We start from the raw sequence: 19,464 nt of genomic DNA, 5'->3' as shown, positions 1-19,464 counted from the left end.
CAAATTCTCAGTTAGGAATACTTTATTGTCACCACATTGTTCCATCAGATTTCTTCAGCTATTTCTGACTTACAGTTTGTGATAATGAGTCATAGCATGTTTTGTAGAGCCAACCAGTGGAGGTAGAATTCTGGTCATACATTTCACTTTTCCATTTTGCTGCTGCAGCTTGAATACATTGTTATCTTGCCTTTGAGAAGTGTCCAATATAGTGAAACACCTTAATCTGTTTATTTCTGACTTTTGTCTAGTGAAATATATTAATTGATAGGTGAGCTGTAGTATATGTAACTCTGCATGTACAGTAGCTGTACTTCTCCCTTGCCTCTAGCCAAAAAGCTTCTCTACTTAAAGAAATGACTGAATATAAAGTAAGAATTTATTGTATAGGTATTCATCTCATATTGACTGCAGAATCAAACATTCATATCTGTTGGTAGATGTTGTCTTTTCTTGGTATTCTCCTTTGGACTTCTCAAGCAGAAAAAAAAGCAAGAGATCTCTATCCCCATCTATTGGAGAGGAAAAGGAAGAACTTTTCAAAGTTCCTTGAAGTGTTGGAAAAGATCAGGAATATTACGATCTTTTTTTCTTTTTTTGTTGCATCATGGATGGCCAAATCTGGCCACAGTGACACCTTCTTTGATTACCTTCCATTTGGACTATTGTAAGGAGCTGAACAGACAGGCCAAAATAAAGCTGCTTCGGATCACTTTGGAGGTATGCTGTTTAAAAGACACTCGCATCTTAAGAGGCCAGAAGCTGTGCCAAAGCTGTGCTTCAGTCCTTAGGACTGGAGTGTGGCTTTGGCATGGCTTTCAGATTCTTAGGACGCATGCATCATTTAAACAGAATACCTCGAAAGTGACCCAAAGCAGCTTTATTTTGGCCTGTCTGTTTGAGCCCTAACTCACTCTGTGTGAGGCTGTCTTTGGAAACTACAGCAGATCCAGAATGCCAACTGGGGACAGTTATAGGGAGCAAATAATTCTTGCTGAAACAGCTTCATTAGCTGTCCATTTTCAGGCACAATTCATGACCTAGAAAGCCCTACACAGCTCAGGTCCAGACTATTTGAAAGGCCACCCTTCTTCATATGAACCTGTTAGAATCCTAAGATTGTCAAGGGGAGGCTTTCTCTCAGTCCCACCACCATCACCAGCTTGCTTGGTGAGGACATGAGAGAGAGCCTTCTCAGGGCTGCTCTCACCCTTTGGAACTCCCTTCTACAAGAAGCTGGGCTGGCCTTTGCTTATTCCCTTTAATCCACATCCACCCTCACCTCAGAGTTATTTTTGTCCTGTCACAATTGAGATATGAAGGTTCAAATAATATGTTCTCCTATTCCTGCCTTAAGGTAGGTAGCTGTGACTACATTTAAAGAAGTTCTCTTCTCGAACGTTAGTAAAGTCACAAAAATGCAACAAATTAGGTAGCAGTTCAAACATACTTTCAGATCCACATGGCATCCCCAGAAGCAAGTCCACCACTGACTGACATCTGGAGGAAGCAGAAGGATGGAAGGCTCAGAGGGAAGGGAACCCTCATTGCATCTATCTCAATTTTTATTGCTCCTGTAATCACAGAAAACATATATGTGTGTTTGTATGAGAGAGAAAGAGTCTAAATCTGCAATGTTTTTGAACTAATTGAATTAAAACAGGTTTGCTTAAGGACATGAAAGGGGAAAAAATAGTAATTGTGATACTGATTTTTTAAAAAAAGAATAGCTCAAATTGAGTAATTTTGGTTGCACATATTTGGTCCCATGTTACCAGTCATTCTCATCCACATCCTTTGGGAATTTTAGAATTTTTAGAATGCAACTTCTAAAGACTTCTATATGAATTGAACTTTTCACATTGAAAATGTGCTTTCAGTGCTGTACTGTTTTAAAATCTATTGTTTTTAAAATCTTTTAGAGTGTATGTTTTTAATATGGCCCTTAGTTTAATTCAGTTTTAGTGTGGCTTTTGTATGTTTTTAATTGCATCCTTTTTCATGGGTAAACCATGTTGAGACTTAGTCTTAGGGAAAAGGTGGTATATAAATAAAGTTCATCATCATTGCCACCATCATTATAATTATGCTGTGTGAATTCTGTGAATACTGACTATGGATACTGGAATCTAGATTCCTTGTTTTTGTGAACTTTAATGAGCAGATTACTTTTGCTGGATTGGTTTAGTTAGAACCTCCCCATCTCTTTTAAAAAACCAGAAACTTTAAAAAATATTAGTAAAGAAAGGAAAACAAGCATGAGGTATAAAAATACTGGAAACACATGGGGGATGTAGAAAAAAATATGTAACATGTGTAGGGATGCCATAACCCAGCTGCAGGTGGGACAATCCTGCTTTTGGCGGTGCTGCCCTGGTCATGGTACAGTTTCGTGCCAAAAGCGGGACTGCCCCACCCGCGGCCACCTCTGCCCCCGCGCACACCTTCTTTATGGCCACGGCTGCTCATGCAGCCGGCCGGCCACCCACTTCCGCGTCTGCCTCCTCCTCCTCTGCCTCCTCCTCCTCCTCCTCTGCCCCCTGTGCGCTCCCTCTGGCCGGCCAGCCACCTGCCTCCAACCTCCTCCTCCCCTGCACGTCCGCATTGCCTTTCAGGGCCACACGCGGCCAGCTGGCCACCCACCTCCTCCTCTGCCTCCTCCGTGACCCTGGCCCTGGCTGCGCACCTGCCTAAAATGGGAGCTGGCCGCTTAAGGAGGCACAGCCTCAGAAGAGGAGGCGGAGCAGAGGAGGACTCTGGGCCAGAGGGAGGGGAATGTGCTCTTTGTCTCGCCGTACCCTCCCTTCAAGACGAGGCTTCTGCACTTCCACTGGCCCTGCGCACGCCCTTGCAGGGCCACACGCAGGGCTAATGAGGAGGACTTCCTCCTCCTGAGGCTGGGGCTGGACAGCCCGCCCCTTGTCCAGGCCGGAGCCTGTGAGAGTTGGCAGGGGCGGGGCTGTTCCAGCCCCAGTCTGCCCCCATTGGACAGCCAGACTCAGGAGGAGGAGCTCCTCCTCTGTTGGGCCGGGCTGCAGCCAGAGGGCAAAGGAAAGGGCCATTTCCTTTGCCCTTTTTTGGCACCAAGGAGGAGGAGGAGGATGAAGAGGAGGAGGAGGAGGAGGAGGTGAGTGGCCAGTTCCAGTATGATTTTTTTTATTTTTTAAAATGCATTTTTAAAGTCTATTTTTAAAAATGCATTTTTAAAGTCTATTTTTAAAGTGCATTTTTAAAGTGTTTTTAAAGTGCATTTTTAAAGTGCATTTGTAAAGTGTATATTTTAAAGTGTTTATTTTAAAGTGCATTTTTCCCAAGTGCCTTTTCCAGGGGTAGGCAATCTTTTTGAGCCGGGGGCCGGGTTGCTGTCCCTCAGACAACTGGGGGGCCGAAGCCAAAAAATAAATAATTAAATATTTTTTTAAAAAATTAAATATATAAATAAACTAGGACAAATGTAGGACAAAATTTTCAAATGGAAGACACTTTTTTTTTAAAAAAATGGAGGACACGCGAAAAAATTTGCTGATTTTTTAAAAAAATGTTAATATAAATGCATGTTTCTGAGGCTTCTACAGACAATTGCCCCCCAAAGGCCCCGGCGGCAATCGGCGGCAGGACCGGGCTGGGGCCGGTCCCAAGGCCTCGCCGGGCCGCATCCGGCCCGCAGGCCGCAGGTTGCCTACCTCTGGCCTTTTCTGTGTGCTTTTGGTGCTTTTAATGCTAACAAGTCTCCCTTGTTTTGTCAATGATAGTGTGGTGATGATGATGATGATGATGTAATAAGAGTCAACTTCTGAAGCCGAGAGAGGGTCACCTTCCAAAGTGTGGTTTTGGTGTATTTTTTGTGCATTTAATGCTAACAAGCCTCCCTTGTTGTAACAATGATGGTGATGATGATGACGATGGTGATATTGATACTCTCTGAGACATGTCCAATGTAAGTTGCTGTCATTTTTACAAGCTCATGCGCAGTGAAGAAAAACCAAAGTCCCTTGACCAAGTACACACTTCTGAGAAGTATAGTTGGTGCAAGAAACCTGAAACGGCAAATCCACTTCATGTGAAACCACCTTGACATGTTCAATATGCATAGCCATGTTAAACCATGCTAAATGTTAAACCCAAGGGGTTTGGTTATGCAATAAGCCTCTGAAATATGCAAGAGGCCATGTTAAGTAAAGCCATGTGAAATGCCCAAATGTGCTGTCGTGTGTGTTTTGGAATGGAGGTTGGGGATGTTTGGCCAGAAAGGGAAGTACATTTCTGCCATCTGTCTAGGAACAATGCCAAAATGTCCTCCATGTTGATGATGCCTAAGAAACATGCATTTATATTAACATTAAAAAAAATCATCAAATTTTTTCACATGTCTTCCATTTTTAAAAAAGTGTCCTATTTGAAAATGTTGTCCTACATTTGTCCCGGTTTGGAGGTCCTGACTTATGGCAACCCTAAACGTGTGGAATGTGTGTTAGTGTGTTAATAAGTGTAGAACTTGTGTATGTGATTATAATGTTTGCATTATTAGTAGTGTCATGTGTTTTATGTTTTGAACAACTTGTATTTAACAAATAAAAATATATTAAATATAAAAAACATTACATATATGCTTTTAATATTGAAATCCACCTATATCAAATTAACATTATTTTAAACAAATAATTTGGCTTTACTGTCCTCATATTTAATCAATATTCTTATCCTTGAGTGGAAAAATATCAAATATTCATCCCCCATGTCACAGGGATTACTATTTCCTCAGATGAGTTGCTGACAGTTAGTCCCAATTAAAATAGTTCCATTTAATCAATTAGATTTATCTATGTGTTGAAGAGTGAGCCACCATAGTGTAGTGGTTGAAATACGACTAGAAAAGAAGGTTCCCACTGGATAGAATCATAGAGTTGGAAGAGACCACAAGGACCATCCAGTCCAACCCCCTACTATCAAGGCACTCCTGACAGATGGGTCCAAAACATACTGCAGAAATAATCCAGTTTTAGACTGCTTTAACTGCCCTGGCTCAGTGTTACAGAGTTCTGGGCACTGTAGCTTATTGTGGCACCAGAGTTCTCTGACAGAGAAGGCACTGTGTTTCTCAACAGTTCCCAGAATTCCCTAGCATTGAGCCAGGGCACTTAAAGTGATCTCGAGATGGATTAATTCTGCAGTGTATTTTGGACTTGTCAAACATTAGGATGCCAGTTAGCTCATTTACATTGCAGTCTCTTCTGTTGATTTCACCCCACTCCTAGTGGAACTCACCTGCAACCTACGACTGGATTTCAAGCAGAATTCAATTGCAAATCAATACAGTATATTTAACAAACCAGCTACCAAATTAGACACTTTCTGTTAGTTCAATGTTCTTTGATTTCCTATTGCTTACATATTCATTTTTGTGTCTGTATGTTTGTGCCTCTATTTCAGATGGCCCTGTCACAATAGGAATGAGCATGGATATAGCAAGCATCGACACAATATCAGAAATAAACATGGTATGGCAATATTTTTATACAGTCTCCCTATATCAGATGGGTCTTGAAATAATTCCAGCAGGGAAAGCTTCCATTTGTCTTTCCAAGTATGTGTCTTGACTGTAATCACATAGAAGCAAGACCATATTTAAAACAACAAGAAGCCCACCCAAATGCATATGTATATCTATTTGGGGTCAGGTTGCACTGGGCTAATTTTCTAGGTCTTTTGCATTCTATTCAGAACCCTGCACTGGCAGCTGTCCAGATTCAGGAGAGGCTGCTGGTGTTTACTGGTGGGGAGTGGAGAGGGGCATTCAGACTGTGATGACGTTGTTGTTCTTGACCCCTTGGGAAGAGGAGAGAGGCACTCCAGTCCAGAGAAGATTTTCTGGGGTAGACATGTTGGCCACATAACAAAGTACAATCACATCCAAAATCCACAAAGCAATTATACTTTTATTTAGACAACCAAATTGCAGAAACTACATGATGGCAAGTTTTCAAAACTCCACTGGGTTCTTCATCAGGCAAAAATGTTAAGAATCATACAAGAGAAAAAAATTATAAAATGACCAAGTTAGTCACAGGCCTGCATTTTCACAAGCCCTGGTGGCGCAATGGTTAAATGCCTGTACTGCAGCCATTCACTCAAAACCACAAGGTTGTGAGTTCAAGACCAGCAAAAGGGCCCAAGCTCGACTCAGGCTTGCATCCTTCTGAGGTCGCTAAAATGAGTACCCAGACTGTTGGGGGCAAATTAGCTTACTTGCTAATTAGCTTACTTGCTGTTCACTGCTATGCTCTTTGGAATAGCGGTATATAAATAAAAAACAAAAAAAATTCCTTTGGAGGAATAGTTATGCAAGTGGGCCCCTCCTCCTTCTGGCCATGTGGCACTGGAACAAAGTGTTCTAAAGTCCAGGAGATAAAATTTGGATTCCATTAGCAATGCGAAACAACACATCAACAACATCTTTTGGATTTTGGACATTATTGTACTTTCCAACCCAGAGCTGAGACTAGTAGATTGTTCTTCATCTGAATTCCTTCATTGTCTCCTCTACTCAATGGCAAGCAGCAGTGGTGGCAGTCCCTTGCCAGGGGGAACAACATGGAACTGTGAAGGTAGAATGTTACATTTTGCCTCCTTGATATAGGTGGGCTAAATTCAACTTGTAGGCCTTATGCAGCACCTGGACTATTTTTGTGGTCCCCATGTACCCCAGGTATATAAAAAAAAAGTTTCCCCAAATTCCCTCTACTAGCATGGAGAGCATTTTTGCCATGTTTTTTCTGGCAAATTTAGGTCCAGGAGAATTCTTTTTTAAAACAGAAAGTGAACAAGAAGTGAATTCCACTCACTTTCTTTTGTTAAAAAAAGGACTCTCCTAGACCTAAAATGGTCCAGGGCAGAACTGAATACATGGTACATAGGCTCCCCTTGCCCCCCGGAGAGCATTTGGGGGTAAAAGTGTATTTGTTTTGCAGGGAGTGCACAGAGATGTAGTCCCCTAGACATCTACAGTTGTCCATTCCAGTTGTAGGATCTCAGACATTGTTTGTTTTCACTGTGAGTTTTCTGAAAAGAACAGCATATATAGCAGGTGTGAACAACTTCTACAGGGCTGTGGAAGTCTTTTCAGGTGGAGTAACTGCCCAAGAGCCACAAATTCATTTTAAATTTTAAAAATGTATTTCAAATTTTAATTTCATTACATACGGTATTAACAAAGACCTCCCTCCCCCAATCCAAGGTATTAAATATTAGCAAAATTGTCGACCTGCACATACCTTCCAAATTTGGTCCAGCTGTTCTCAAGGAAATTAGTGAGGTGACACAACAACCCTCAGAGTGGATTTTGCATAGAGCACATAGCCTAGATTTTAAATCAGACCATCCTAAACATATTTCCAAAATTTGGAAGACATTTATCCAACAGTTTTCACATGATCTGGTAACAAACACACAGAAGAAAACTTAATTCTATTATGGACCATTCATTGACACTTAATTCCAATTCATTTTAAATTGAATTGAATTAATTATGAATCAAATTAATTTCAATCCATAATTTTAATTTAGCAATGTTGACTAGGGCTGCTGCCACACTGCAGAGTTAATGCAGTTTAGCACTGCTTTATCTGCCATGGTTCCATCTTAGATGCCTGCTTCAAATTGTTTTTTAAATTGCTATCTTTTCCTAGGATTATACAGCTACTATATTCCTAAGACAGCGATGGACTGATGAACGCCTTTGTTTTGAGGGCAATAAGAGCTTAAGTTTAGATGGCCGCCTCGTAGAAATGCTTTGGGTACCAGACACCTTTATAGTGGACTCAAAAAAGTCTTTTCTTCATGATATCACTGTTGAAAACCGTCTAATCAGAATATATCCCAATGGAACTGTCCTTTATGCTATACGGTATGTTTATTACTCAGACTGTGGTTTCTCAGAGAGCTCCTGTACACACTTCTGAGACTGATTTGAATGACTATTGGCCTTTTTCATTTAGTCAGCTTCCCTTTCACCAGATACATTGGCAGTAATTGTTACACTAGGCCTTTAATCCAGCTATTTATTCTGTATACAGAACATGTGAAAATCCCTACATTTCATTTCCCAATACAGAATACATGGGATAACAGTTTCCCACTGAAATTAATGAAAAGGCTTTTCAGGAGGACTCTCTCTGCATGTAGAATTTATAGAATGTTAAGTGTGAAAATAGTAGCTTTGAGAGGATCAAAATGTCTCCCACCACCAGGTTGTGGATCCTCTCTTGTTTTTATAGCCCCTGAGTTCTTGGAAACTCTTCCAATGCTGGATTGTGTGCTTTCTTGGGGCTGGGATTGGGAGACCTCAGATACAACTCAGAGCAACTGTAGGAGGAAAGGCAGTATGATCAAGAGCAGATTTGCCACTCCCCACTGTGCCAGATCTGCCTTTTTTCAAGTTTGAGTGTTCACTATCTAATTTCTATGTGCATTAGAATCATTTTTAAACATTACAGTTTGGGTCTCCATTATCTGAAATGCTTGGGACCAGAAGTGTTTTGAATATTGGAGTATTTCATATTTTGGAATATTTGCATATATATAATAAGATACCTTGGAGATGGGATCAAAGTCTAAACATGGCATTCATTTATGTTTTGAATAAACCTTATACACATAGGCTGAATGTAATTTTCTACACAATATTTTAAATAATTTTGTGTATGAAACAAAGTTTGTGTATATTGAACCATCAGAAACCAAGGGTGTCACTTTCTTAGCCACCAATGTGGACAGTTTTGGATTTTGGAATATTTCAGGTTTTGGAATTCCAGATAAAGGAGAATCAGTTTGTATGGCAAAAGAACTGAAAAGTTGGTGACACATGTAGAAATATTATCCATATCACAACTGTTTCTTTTAAAATGTAGTCGGTACTTCCAGGATCTGGAAGAAGAAGAAGATAAATTTCTAGTAAGCAAATAAAAAATATCTCAGCTCATCCTGGTTGATAAATGTAAACATTTATTAAATTGTTTAAATGAAATCCAGTGTAATTAAAAACCATATTTACAAGGGGGGGGGTGGACAGAAAGAAAACAAGATGAATAGAGAAATCAAGACAGAGTACAACGAAGGAAAATGATACAGTTTTAGTTACACATACAGGTTGAGTATGAAATACATGTATTCCAAAATCCAAAACACTTCTGATCAAAAGCATTTCAGATAAGTCTGCAGTTTGCATAGCCTTCATTACAGTAGGCCCTAGTGAGTAGGTAGGGTATTGGAACTAAGGGTATTGTAAAGGAGAGTGGACAAAGCTGTCACCTCCAATATAAATTTATCTGAGATTTAAGTTTGCTGTCCAGCGTCTATCCAAATGGAATCAGAAGAGACAAATGCATAGTGTTGCGGCTGTAATTTTTTAGTGAAGATTCCCAGTGCTTCTTGCTTATTTTTTGATATCTCCTGAAGACATTTTATTTTTGCCTTGTATCATTTAATAGACTCCTGTTTTTAATGACTTTTGGAACTGCTGGTTGTTGCTTTTACATTTTATTGCTGCTGTTGTTTTTTTACTTTTATAATGTAATATCCATTTAAAGGCCTGTGACCAAAATAAGCATATGATTCATTCTAACATTCAGTTTTATGTGATAGTTTAGACCCTTTGTTTATTTTTAATTGTAATTTTATTTGATTTTGCTATCAAAAAATCCTTCAGAAAAGCAGAATATAATAATAATAATAATAAAATCTTTATTTATATCCCGCCCTTCCAAAAAGATCAGGGCGGCTTACAATATGCAACGAGTGCAAACAAATACAGGTTAAAAACATAAAACAACAATAATACACAATCTAAAAACAATAACAAAGGCCCCGTTAGCCCATCCTCATGGCCACGGAAGAGGAGGGAGGCCCACAGGATATTTAATCGGGGAATGCCTGCTTGAATAGGAAGGTTTTGAGATCCTTCCTAAATTGGGCCAGGGTGGTAGATGAGCGGAGCTCCGTGGGCAGCGTGTTCCAAAGGGCTGGGGCAGCTGTGGAAAAGGCCCTTCTAGAGGTAGAGGCTAACCTAGCCCCAGGCACCTTCAGCAGTTGCTGCCCAGATGTTCTGAGGGTGCGAGGCGGATTGTACGGGGAGAGGCGGTCCTTTAGGAATCCTGGACCCAAGCCATTTAGGGCTTTATAGGTAATAACCAACGCCTTATATTGAGCTCGGAAGCGAATGGGCAGCCAGTGGAGATCTTTAAGCACAGGTGTTATGTGGCTGGTCCTGGATACGCCAGTGACCAGCCGGGCTGCCATATTCTGTACCATTTGAAGCTTCCGAGTTTGGTATAAGGGTTGCCCCATGTAGAGTACATTGCAGAAGTCCAATCTCGAAGTTACCAGAGCATGTACAACAGTTTCTAGGTCCCTCCGGTCCAGGTATGGGCGCAGCTGGCGAATCAGCCGAAGCTGGTAACAGGTGCTCTTGACCGTCGCATTCACCTGAGCAGTCAGGTGGAGCGGCGAGTCAAGAAGCACCCCCAGACTGCGCACGGAGTCCTTCACAGGGAGCGTGACCCCGTTCAGGACAGGTGGAACCACCGCCATTCCTGGACCGGGGGAACCTATCACTAGTACCTCCGTTTTCTCTGGATTCAATTTGAGTCGGTTTTCCCTCATCCAGCCCATTACTGACTCCAGACAGGCCACGAGAGGAGAGACGCCATCCCCAGTCACTGCATCAGTCGGAGACATAGAGAAAATGATTTGGGTGTCATCAGCGTACTGATAACCCCGCGCCCCATGTCTCCGGATGATCTCTCCCAACGGTTTCATGTAAATGTTAAATAGCATGGGAGACAGAATGGCTCCTTGAGGGACCCCAGTTTTAAGGGCCCGCTCGCTGGAGCACACGTCTCCCAGCTGCACCATCTGGGACCTCCCAGAGAGGTAGGAACGGAACCACTGGAGCGCAGTGCCCCCAATTCCCACCTCAGCCAGGCGCCCCAGAAGGATACCATGGTCTATGGTATCGAAAGCCGCTGAGATGTCCAAGAGCACCAACAGGGACACGCTTCCCCTGTCGACACTCAGACGGAGATCATCGACCAAGGCGACCATGGCCGTCTCAACCCCGTGACCCGCCCGGAAGCCAGTTTGAAATGGGTCCAGATAATCAGTTTCATCCAAGACCGTCTGAAGCTGGATCGCAACCGCCCTCTCGATCACCTTCCCCAAGAATGGAAGCAGCGAAACAGGCCGATAATTATTATGTACCAGGGGGTCGAGGGAGGGCTTCTTTAGGATCGGTTTTACAATGGCCAATTTTAGATCCGATGGAAATCGCCCATCCCTCAAGGAGGTGTTAATTATCCGGTGTAACAAGGACGTTACCACCGGTCCCCCCCTGGGCCGCTAACCAAGAGGGGCAGGGATCAAGAGAGCAGGTTGTTTTCCGAACACTTCCGAGGATCTTGTCCACATCCTCGGTACTCACCAACTCAAACTGATCCAGTATAACATAGTCCGCGGAGGCTCTGGACCCTTCTACCCTAGGTTCTGCCATAATGTCGGCGTTCAGACCTTCGCTTATACGAGAAGTTTTATCCACGAAAAAGTCATTAAACAAGTCGCAGCAGGCCTTAGAAGGTTCAAGGATCTGGTTCAGGGCAGGAGGGAGCTGAGTTAGCTCCCTGACCACCCTGAACAACTCTGCCGGACGTGACTCTGCGGACGCAATACGAGCACCATAGAACGAATTCTTAATAAATTAATAGCTTTGCTTTCATAAAACATCAGCTGATATTTCCCCCATGCCATATGTTTTCCCTTTTTTAAAAAAAAGCTGTAATAAGTAGGATAATTTGTTTCTATTTTTGATGCTGAGTATTACGCATAGAGGGTAACCATCTGTACTTTGCTTTTAAAGGATAACGACAACAGTTGCCTGTAGTATGGATTTGACTAAATACCCTATGGACAAACAGACATGCACCTTGCAACTGGAAAGCTGTGAGTGATTTTACTGCTTCTTTAACAGGAGTGGGGTGAGCTGATGCTGTTCACAGGGATAGATCTATCCTTAGGCAGAAAGTACTATAGGAAATTATCCCAGATACACTTCCTGATTGCACCCACTCCACCGCTAGCCAGTAATGGTTGGTGGGTCCCAAGTTAGTCAGGTGCAGAATCAACTCCAGGTCTTAGTTGGAAGTTGAAGGAGCTTTCCAAAGTGAGAGGCCTGTTGATGGTTTTAGCACTTTAAATAACTAGTTTACAGCTCAGGCTAAGTCATGTAGCATTTTTACCTCCTGCCAAAACTAGGGGCAAATATACACTTTAGAAATAAGGCAGCTTGACACCACTTTAAGGGCTGTAGCACCATTGTATAGAATCCTGGGATTTATAGTTTTACAAGATCTTTAGCCTTCTCTGTCAAAGAGCACTGGTGCCTCACAAAACTACAAATCCCAGGATTCTGTAGGATGGAGCCATGCCAGTTTGGGGGTTAAAACAGATGCCTTGAAGCTGCCCCCACTGAAGATGCATTAGGGCTGCGGCAAACACATGGTAAAATGTTAAGAGATCAACAGGAAACATTTGCTTTCAAAAAGAGATAGTAGGGGTCTAAGATGCGATGGAGGGCCAATGCGGCCTTCAACCCTGGGCAATGGCCAATTCTGCTTTAACCCTATGTGAACATGATGACTGTGGCTTTCGGTTTGTGTACATTTCTCTGCCCTCTACTCTCTGGGATGTCATAGAAGGACTTCAAAAGCATCCTTTCCTGTTTGAAACGAACCAAATTTCATGTTGACTGAACTTGGCAACTGTGCTTAGTGGGATATTTTTTTTTTAATGTATCTATATTCTATCATTTTCTCATATACTTTTGGGAAAACTGAGCAGTGCCTATAGTTCTGGTTTGCAAACCAGGATTAAAATATAATCTGCAATCCTTAGGCAGTCTTTAAACTGTAGCATCCCATTTCATACCTCTTGGGGACAGGTCAAGCTAGTGCAAAAAAGGAAGGGAAAGAGACAAGGAGGTGTTGAATACTCAAGGTGATCAGGTTTTCCTACTGCTACAAACCATGGTTTGGTAGAGTGGATACATTATTTCTGATTTGGGAATCACAATGTCTGAAGAAAAGTAGTAAATAAATAACAGAATTAAATATTTAAAGCAGAGGAGCATTTCCTTGCTTGGTTGCATACACCATCCCTGAAGCATTTTTCCATACAGGGAGAAAAGACACATTAGTGTGTATCTTCTTGGCAAGGCATCATGCTCAAAATGCAGCTTTAATCTTTACAGTCAAGCAAAATGTCCTTCTTGGCTGCAGTCCTGTGCACAATCAGATTGCTTAAATCCCATTAATGCATGGGAAGTAAGTGGCACAGCTCTGTACAGGATTAGAGCCTTTTAGTTATCACATTATTTGGTTTCCTGCTTCAGTAATCTTGATTAAAGTCTCCTGACTTCTATATTAGCCTAAAGTTGCAGTAGTTCAGGACAGGCCCCTCCTTTTGTTGTGCCATGTCCCAGTCTTACATTGTGGTTGACATTTTTCAAGGATGTGTGTCGATGTTTTACTGGCTGACAGTGTCCAAGTGTAGCCAGTTTAGTTTTAACTTCTGCCACCATTCATGCAAGTAAAACTCAATTACACAATTATTCACAAAGGGAGCCACACATTGGTTGTTGTAGAATCCTTTCATAAAATTTACCCTACCTCTGACACAACATTTGTACCCCCATGCCCTATTTAGATACCTCTAGGGAAGACTAAGCTTCTTGGGGAAAGAAAGTGATCCTGAGTCACCTCCTCCCCATAGAGAATAAAAAATTGCAAATTGACCCAGTTTTATAAACAAAGCCATCTATTAGGGAATAAAAAAATGTTTAGAAAAGGGAATAATTTACATGAAAGAGAAATGGGGAAAAATGAAGATTTCAAGGATGTGCACCAATTGGATATTGATTCACAATGCAATTGATCAAAACTGTGTAGTCCTGCCACATACAGTATAGTGTTTTGAATTAGTGATTCCTCTCTGCACCAATGTCACTTTTTCAATTTTTAACTTAGCAGTATATCTAAGTACATCAACTGCTTAGATCATGAAAAGCTATGTATTGCTCTTAGAGGAATGGAAGTTCCACTACATCTGATTGTCTTGATGCATGATTTGTAATCAGAACAAGAGGCTGCAGTTAGAACTGAATACTGTATGGGGAAACAGAATGGTTCCGAACTGGCAAAGGAATCAGGAAAGCCTGCGCACTATGTATTCAGTCTGTATGAAGAAAATACCATAGGCAAAGCAGGCTTAGATTCTTAGGCAGGAGGACTGAAGATAGGAGGAAGGAACATTAACAACCTAAGATATGTGGGCAACACCATACTACTAGCAGAAAACAAGTAAGACTTGAAACAGTTACTAAAGAAAGTTAAAGAAGAAAATGCTAAGGTAGGCTTAATGCTGAATAATAAGAAAATAAAAATTATGACCACGGATGAACTACATGAATTCATCCTAGATAACAACAAAATAGAAATAGTCAAAGAGTTCCCATACCTTGGATCAAACATTGATCAGAGTGGAGATTGCAGTCAGGAAATCAGACGAAGACTAGAACTGGGAAGGGTAGCAATGAAAGAACTAGATAACATCTTAAAATTCAAAGATATGATGCTGAATACTAAAGTTAGGATCGTCCTAATGACTGTATTTTCCATCATCATGTATAGAAGCGAGGGTTGGACAGTTTTTTTTTTTTTTTTTTAAAAAGCAGATAGAAAGAAAATCAACTCATTTCAGAGGTGATGCTGGAGAAGACTGCTGAGGATACTGTGGATGGCCAAAAAACAAACAAATGGGTCGTAGAGCAGATCGGAACTCTCCATGGAAGCCAGGATGACTAAACTGAGATTGTCATACTTTGGCCACATCATGAGAAGGAAACACTTATTAGAAAAGGCAAAGATGCTAGGAAAAATGGGAGACAGCAGAAAGAGAGGCAAGAAAGCATACCTATAAGACCTGAGCAGAGATGTAGTGGATATGGGGTCTTGGAGATGTCTCAATCACAGGGTTGCCATGAGTCGAGGTTGACTCGAGGGCAGCCAGAAAAAACAACAGCAAGTACACCTAATTAAATGAAATATACTTTTTGATCGCAGCAGCTTCCAAAAGCATAACATTGTTGGTTTACTATTACAAGAAAGAGTCTGATGTTATCTTAAAGACTAATTTATTCTAAATCACTAAATCGCTCTACATCACAAAGTGAACTTGTGATCTTTATTATGGCTTATGTATTAATAAAGGTTTAAGCAATAATAAATTTATTCAGCAAGCAAATCTGCTTTGACACCCCCCCACCCCCCATGGGAAAGAGCAAAATGGGACAAACCTTTAGTGCCAGAAAGGAGCAGTTCTTCATATTCTAGTGGAAAACTCTATAGGTGTAGATGCCTCCCAGAGTGTGTAGTGTGGTCATTGGTGGTAGGTGTGCAAACAAGTTATTTTACAGACTAGCAGAGACAAAAAGGCAATTCCACTCCTCCCTCCTTGCCAAGCTAGTGCAAGCCAGCAGGGGCCTTAGACCTGGTGGATGACCTGCCATTTTATCTCACCTGCATCTAAGGTACCACAGTATTGTTTTTGGTTTACCCTTTTTCAATGATATTTTTTAAAGGATGCACAGATGTTCACATGTATAGACAGAGCAATACTGCCTTTTAAAACCTTTTGAATTAATCAAAATTAAGTGGGAAGACCTATATGCACATAATTCTTTACTGAAGGATCTTTTCACATACTTTTCTTTTACTGAAATGAATGAGGCACCACTTGGTGTTCTGCTTATGAACATGAGTTCAAGAATGTCTGTATTGTAATCTGCCATGTTTCAAAGTTTTATTCAATGGGACTACAGAGGAGACATGCATAGGAGTAACAAACCCCCAGGGAATCCACAATAATTAATGAATGTACAATGAATATAATTAATCTGTAATTGCACCCATTTTCAAAAATTAACAGAGCTTACTCTTGAATTAAGTGATGTATAATGTATTCTTCAGCCTGTCTGCAAATCAGCGGAGGCGTCTCCTTGTGAATTTCCTGCAGTATGTCATTGGAGAAATAAAATAAATAGTTTGCTATGCACCTGAAAATGCCATCAGTCATTAAAAGGCACACTAGTCTCTCCTAACTGAATGGAAAGCATAGTGATACCATCAAATCTTATCACATGATAAGTAGGAGATATAGCATCAAAACCAACTAGATTAATAGGAGTATAATTCTGCATTACCCTTTTGGGGGCCGAGAAGGCTCTATTGAAGTCTTTACCTCCCTTTTATTCAATTTACTAGCTGTTGTTTGATAAATAGTGCTATCCTATAAACATGTCCTGTGCAAATCACTCTGGAATTCCACCAACAATTTTTGCTTTAAACAGTCCACTTTATTTACAGACTTCAGGAAATGTGCTAAGGAGGCAGGAAACAGAGAGTGATAATGTGGGCTAGACAAAGTAACTGTTACATTGATTTGTAATTGATTGACTGGTCAAACCCAAAGGGTGCTTGACAATGGCTCCTTTTCATCCTGGAGAGAAGTGACCAGTGGGGTCCCACAGGGCTCTGTCCTGGGCCCAGTGTTATTCAACATCTTTATCAATGACTTGGATGACAGAATTGGGGGCATACTTAATAAATTTGCAGATGACACAAAACTAGGAGGAGTAGCTAATACCTCAGAGGACAGGATCAAAATTCAAAATGACCTGAATAGACTAGAAAGCTGGGCCAAAGCTAGTAAAATGAATTTCAATATGGCAAAATGTAAGGTACTGCACTTAGGGCAGAAAAATGAAATGCACAGATATAGGATGGGTGACACCTGGCTGAATGAAACTACGTGTGAAACAGATCTGGGAGTCCAGGTAGACCACAAGTTGAACATGAGTCAACAGTGCGATGTGGCAGCTAAAAAGGCCAATACGATTTTAGGCTGCATCAGTAAAAGCATAGTGTCTAGCTCAAGGGAAGTAATAGTGCCACTCTATTCTGCTTTGGTCAGGCCCCACCTGGAATACCATGTCCAGTTCTGGGTACCATAATTCAAAAAGGATGTTGAGAAACTGGAGCGTGTCCAAAGGAGGGCGACTAAAATGGTGAAGGGTCTGGAAACCATGTCCTATGAGGAACGACTTAGGGATCTGGGGATGTTTAGCCTGGAAAAGAGAAGGTTAATTGGTGCTATGATAGCCCTGTTTTAATACTTAAAGGGATGCCATATTGAGGAGGGAGCAAGCTTGTTTTCTGCTGCTCCAGAGACTAGGACCTGGAACAATGGATGCAAGCTACAGGAAAAGAGATTCCACCTCAACATTAGGAAGAACTTCCTGACAGTAAGGGCTGTTTGACAGTGGAACACACTTCTTCGGAGTGTGGTGGAGTCTCCCTCCTTGGAGGTCTTTAAACAGAGGCTGGATGGCCATCTGTCAGGGATGCTTTGATTGAGAGTTCCTGCATGGCAGGGGGTTGGACTGGATGGCCCTTGTTGTCTCTTCCCACTCTTTGATTCTATGATTCTAAGAGCTAATTAATGAGAGAAGGTGTCAGGATGACATGTTCTTAGTAAATTATTTTTAGATATACAGTCACTCCTTTGTAACTGCTGCAATTTGTTTCCAAGACCCCACCCCCTGTGGATACCAAAATCTCAAGTACTATTATAGAGAATGGCATAGTAAAATGGTCTCCCTTATAGAAAGATGGCAAAATCAAGGCTTACCATTTGAATTAAAAAAAAAAAAAGTACTGTCAAGCCATGCATTCTTGAATCTGTGGATGCTGAATCTGTTAATACAGAGGGCCAACTGTGCACAGAAGGGGACTGCTGCTTATTGTGATTACTATAGTCACTGCAGCATTCTGATTTGGTAGCCCCCTAAAAAACAACAGCGACATTGACAGAGAGGGTTGAGGAGGAAAGTTGTGAATGAAGGCAGAATTTCACATGCCCTGATTTGCAGTAACCAGTTCTTTGGTTGCCACCTTCTAAAAGCATGACATATACTATTAATCTTTCCCAATAAGAGCAGGGCCATCACATTCTGAGAGTGTGCAAAATTCTTTTTTGTCACAAAGGGGACTAGCAGAAATACAAACCTGTAATTGTTTTCAAAGCAGGTTATCCTTTAAATCCTCCCATTATTCATTCCCCTTCTCTTGTCTGTGCTCTTTGAAAAGAAGTAGTTTATTTTAAAGGAGAAGCATGACTAGTACATGCTTTTTAGTTTTCAAAGCTTTCAAAGCTTTTTCCCCTTTAGCAATTTGCAAACAAACATGAAAATTTTTATTATCTGCTTAATATGGCATTCAAAGCTATTTCAAACAACAGTGTAAATGTTATTGTTTGGCAGACAGCAGTACTCACCACAGGGTGCTAAGGAGCAGTACTGATATTCATGTTCCCGAATAAGACCTGTAGCAGTAGATATTTGTATACCTTACAGGGAAATATGCAAAGATTGGACCATATTGTAATCTGGCATTATAACAATATGCATATCAATGGATATGACATGATATGAATATCAAATAGAAACATCTTAGTATTACGTACTTCACTGTAAAGTGGAAATGAGGAATATGTGATGTTCCAGCAAGTGCTGATGAAGTGCACTTCCCATTATCCCTGACACGTAACTGTGCTGTATAGGGCTGATGGGCGCTGCAGTCAAATAAATAAAGTAAATTAAAAAATTATTTATATTTTCCCGCCTCTCCTGGGTAGATCGAGGCGGGATTACAATCTACGATTACAAATCTGGTCAATGTAATATAAAAACATAAAATGAGACCTGGTGAACCATATGTTCTCTACCCCTGCTGTAAAGTTTTACAGTGTCAGCTCTCACTGAACATTACTTGCAACTCCAGCATCGGAACATCCTTGATCTTTAATTAAGTAAGAGAACAGTCCTTGATTACGGAGCTGAAGAATGCCTTGTGGGGTTTTTTATTTGGAGGGGTGAAGTAAATGCAGTTCTGCAAATGTGGTTTAACAAAGAAAAGAAAAGAAAAGAAAAGAAAAATATTGTAACACCCCTCCTCCAAAGACTGTTCTGTAATAGTGAAGAGAAGGAAGATGGGGAGAGGAGTTGACATTGACACCATATGACTGCACATTCCTGGAACTGCTACAGGAGTGACTTACTGCACCTGAAGATTAAGCACTATACCAGTGCTATTGGGAGTGTATTGATGGGGTTTTCGATCAGTGGCAAGGTGCAGGCTAACCACACTTTGAAGACAAGGCAATGGTGAGAGGGATACAGCATCATGATACAACCAAACTTTTATGGTGGTTTAAAAGCAACATGTAATAAAGTTCTTAGTGTCAGATCTGCTATTTAATCTCTCCTTCCCTGCAGTTGTTAAACATCTAATCTAGTCCAAATGT

At 41.1% G+C, this 19,464-nt stretch overlaps 1 protein-coding gene across 1 annotated transcript in view; it reads left to right on the top strand.

Annotated features, from left to right (window-relative positions):
* LOC121926370 (gamma-aminobutyric acid receptor subunit pi-like) overlaps positions 1 to 19,464 on the top strand; it is a 48,993-nt gene that overhangs the window by 8,150 nt on the left and 21,379 nt on the right. Inside the window, exons 3-5 of the mRNA XM_042459307.1 lie at positions 5,431 to 5,498; positions 7,686 to 7,903; positions 11,906 to 11,988. Of these exons, the coding sequence (XP_042315241.1) occupies positions 5,431 to 5,498; positions 7,686 to 7,903; positions 11,906 to 11,988 (369 nt within the window). The remainder of the gene's footprint in view (positions 1 to 5,430; positions 5,499 to 7,685; positions 7,904 to 11,905; positions 11,989 to 19,464) is intronic.

The sequence above is a fragment of the Sceloporus undulatus genome, chromosome 3 (genome assembly GCF_019175285.1).
Source record: "Sceloporus undulatus isolate JIND9_A2432 ecotype Alabama chromosome 3, SceUnd_v1.1, whole genome shotgun sequence".
NCBI lineage: Eukaryota > Metazoa > Chordata > Lepidosauria > Squamata > Phrynosomatidae > Sceloporus > Sceloporus undulatus.
Note: the sequence above shows the minus strand (reverse complement) of the source record. Positions and strands in the feature narration are given on the sequence as shown.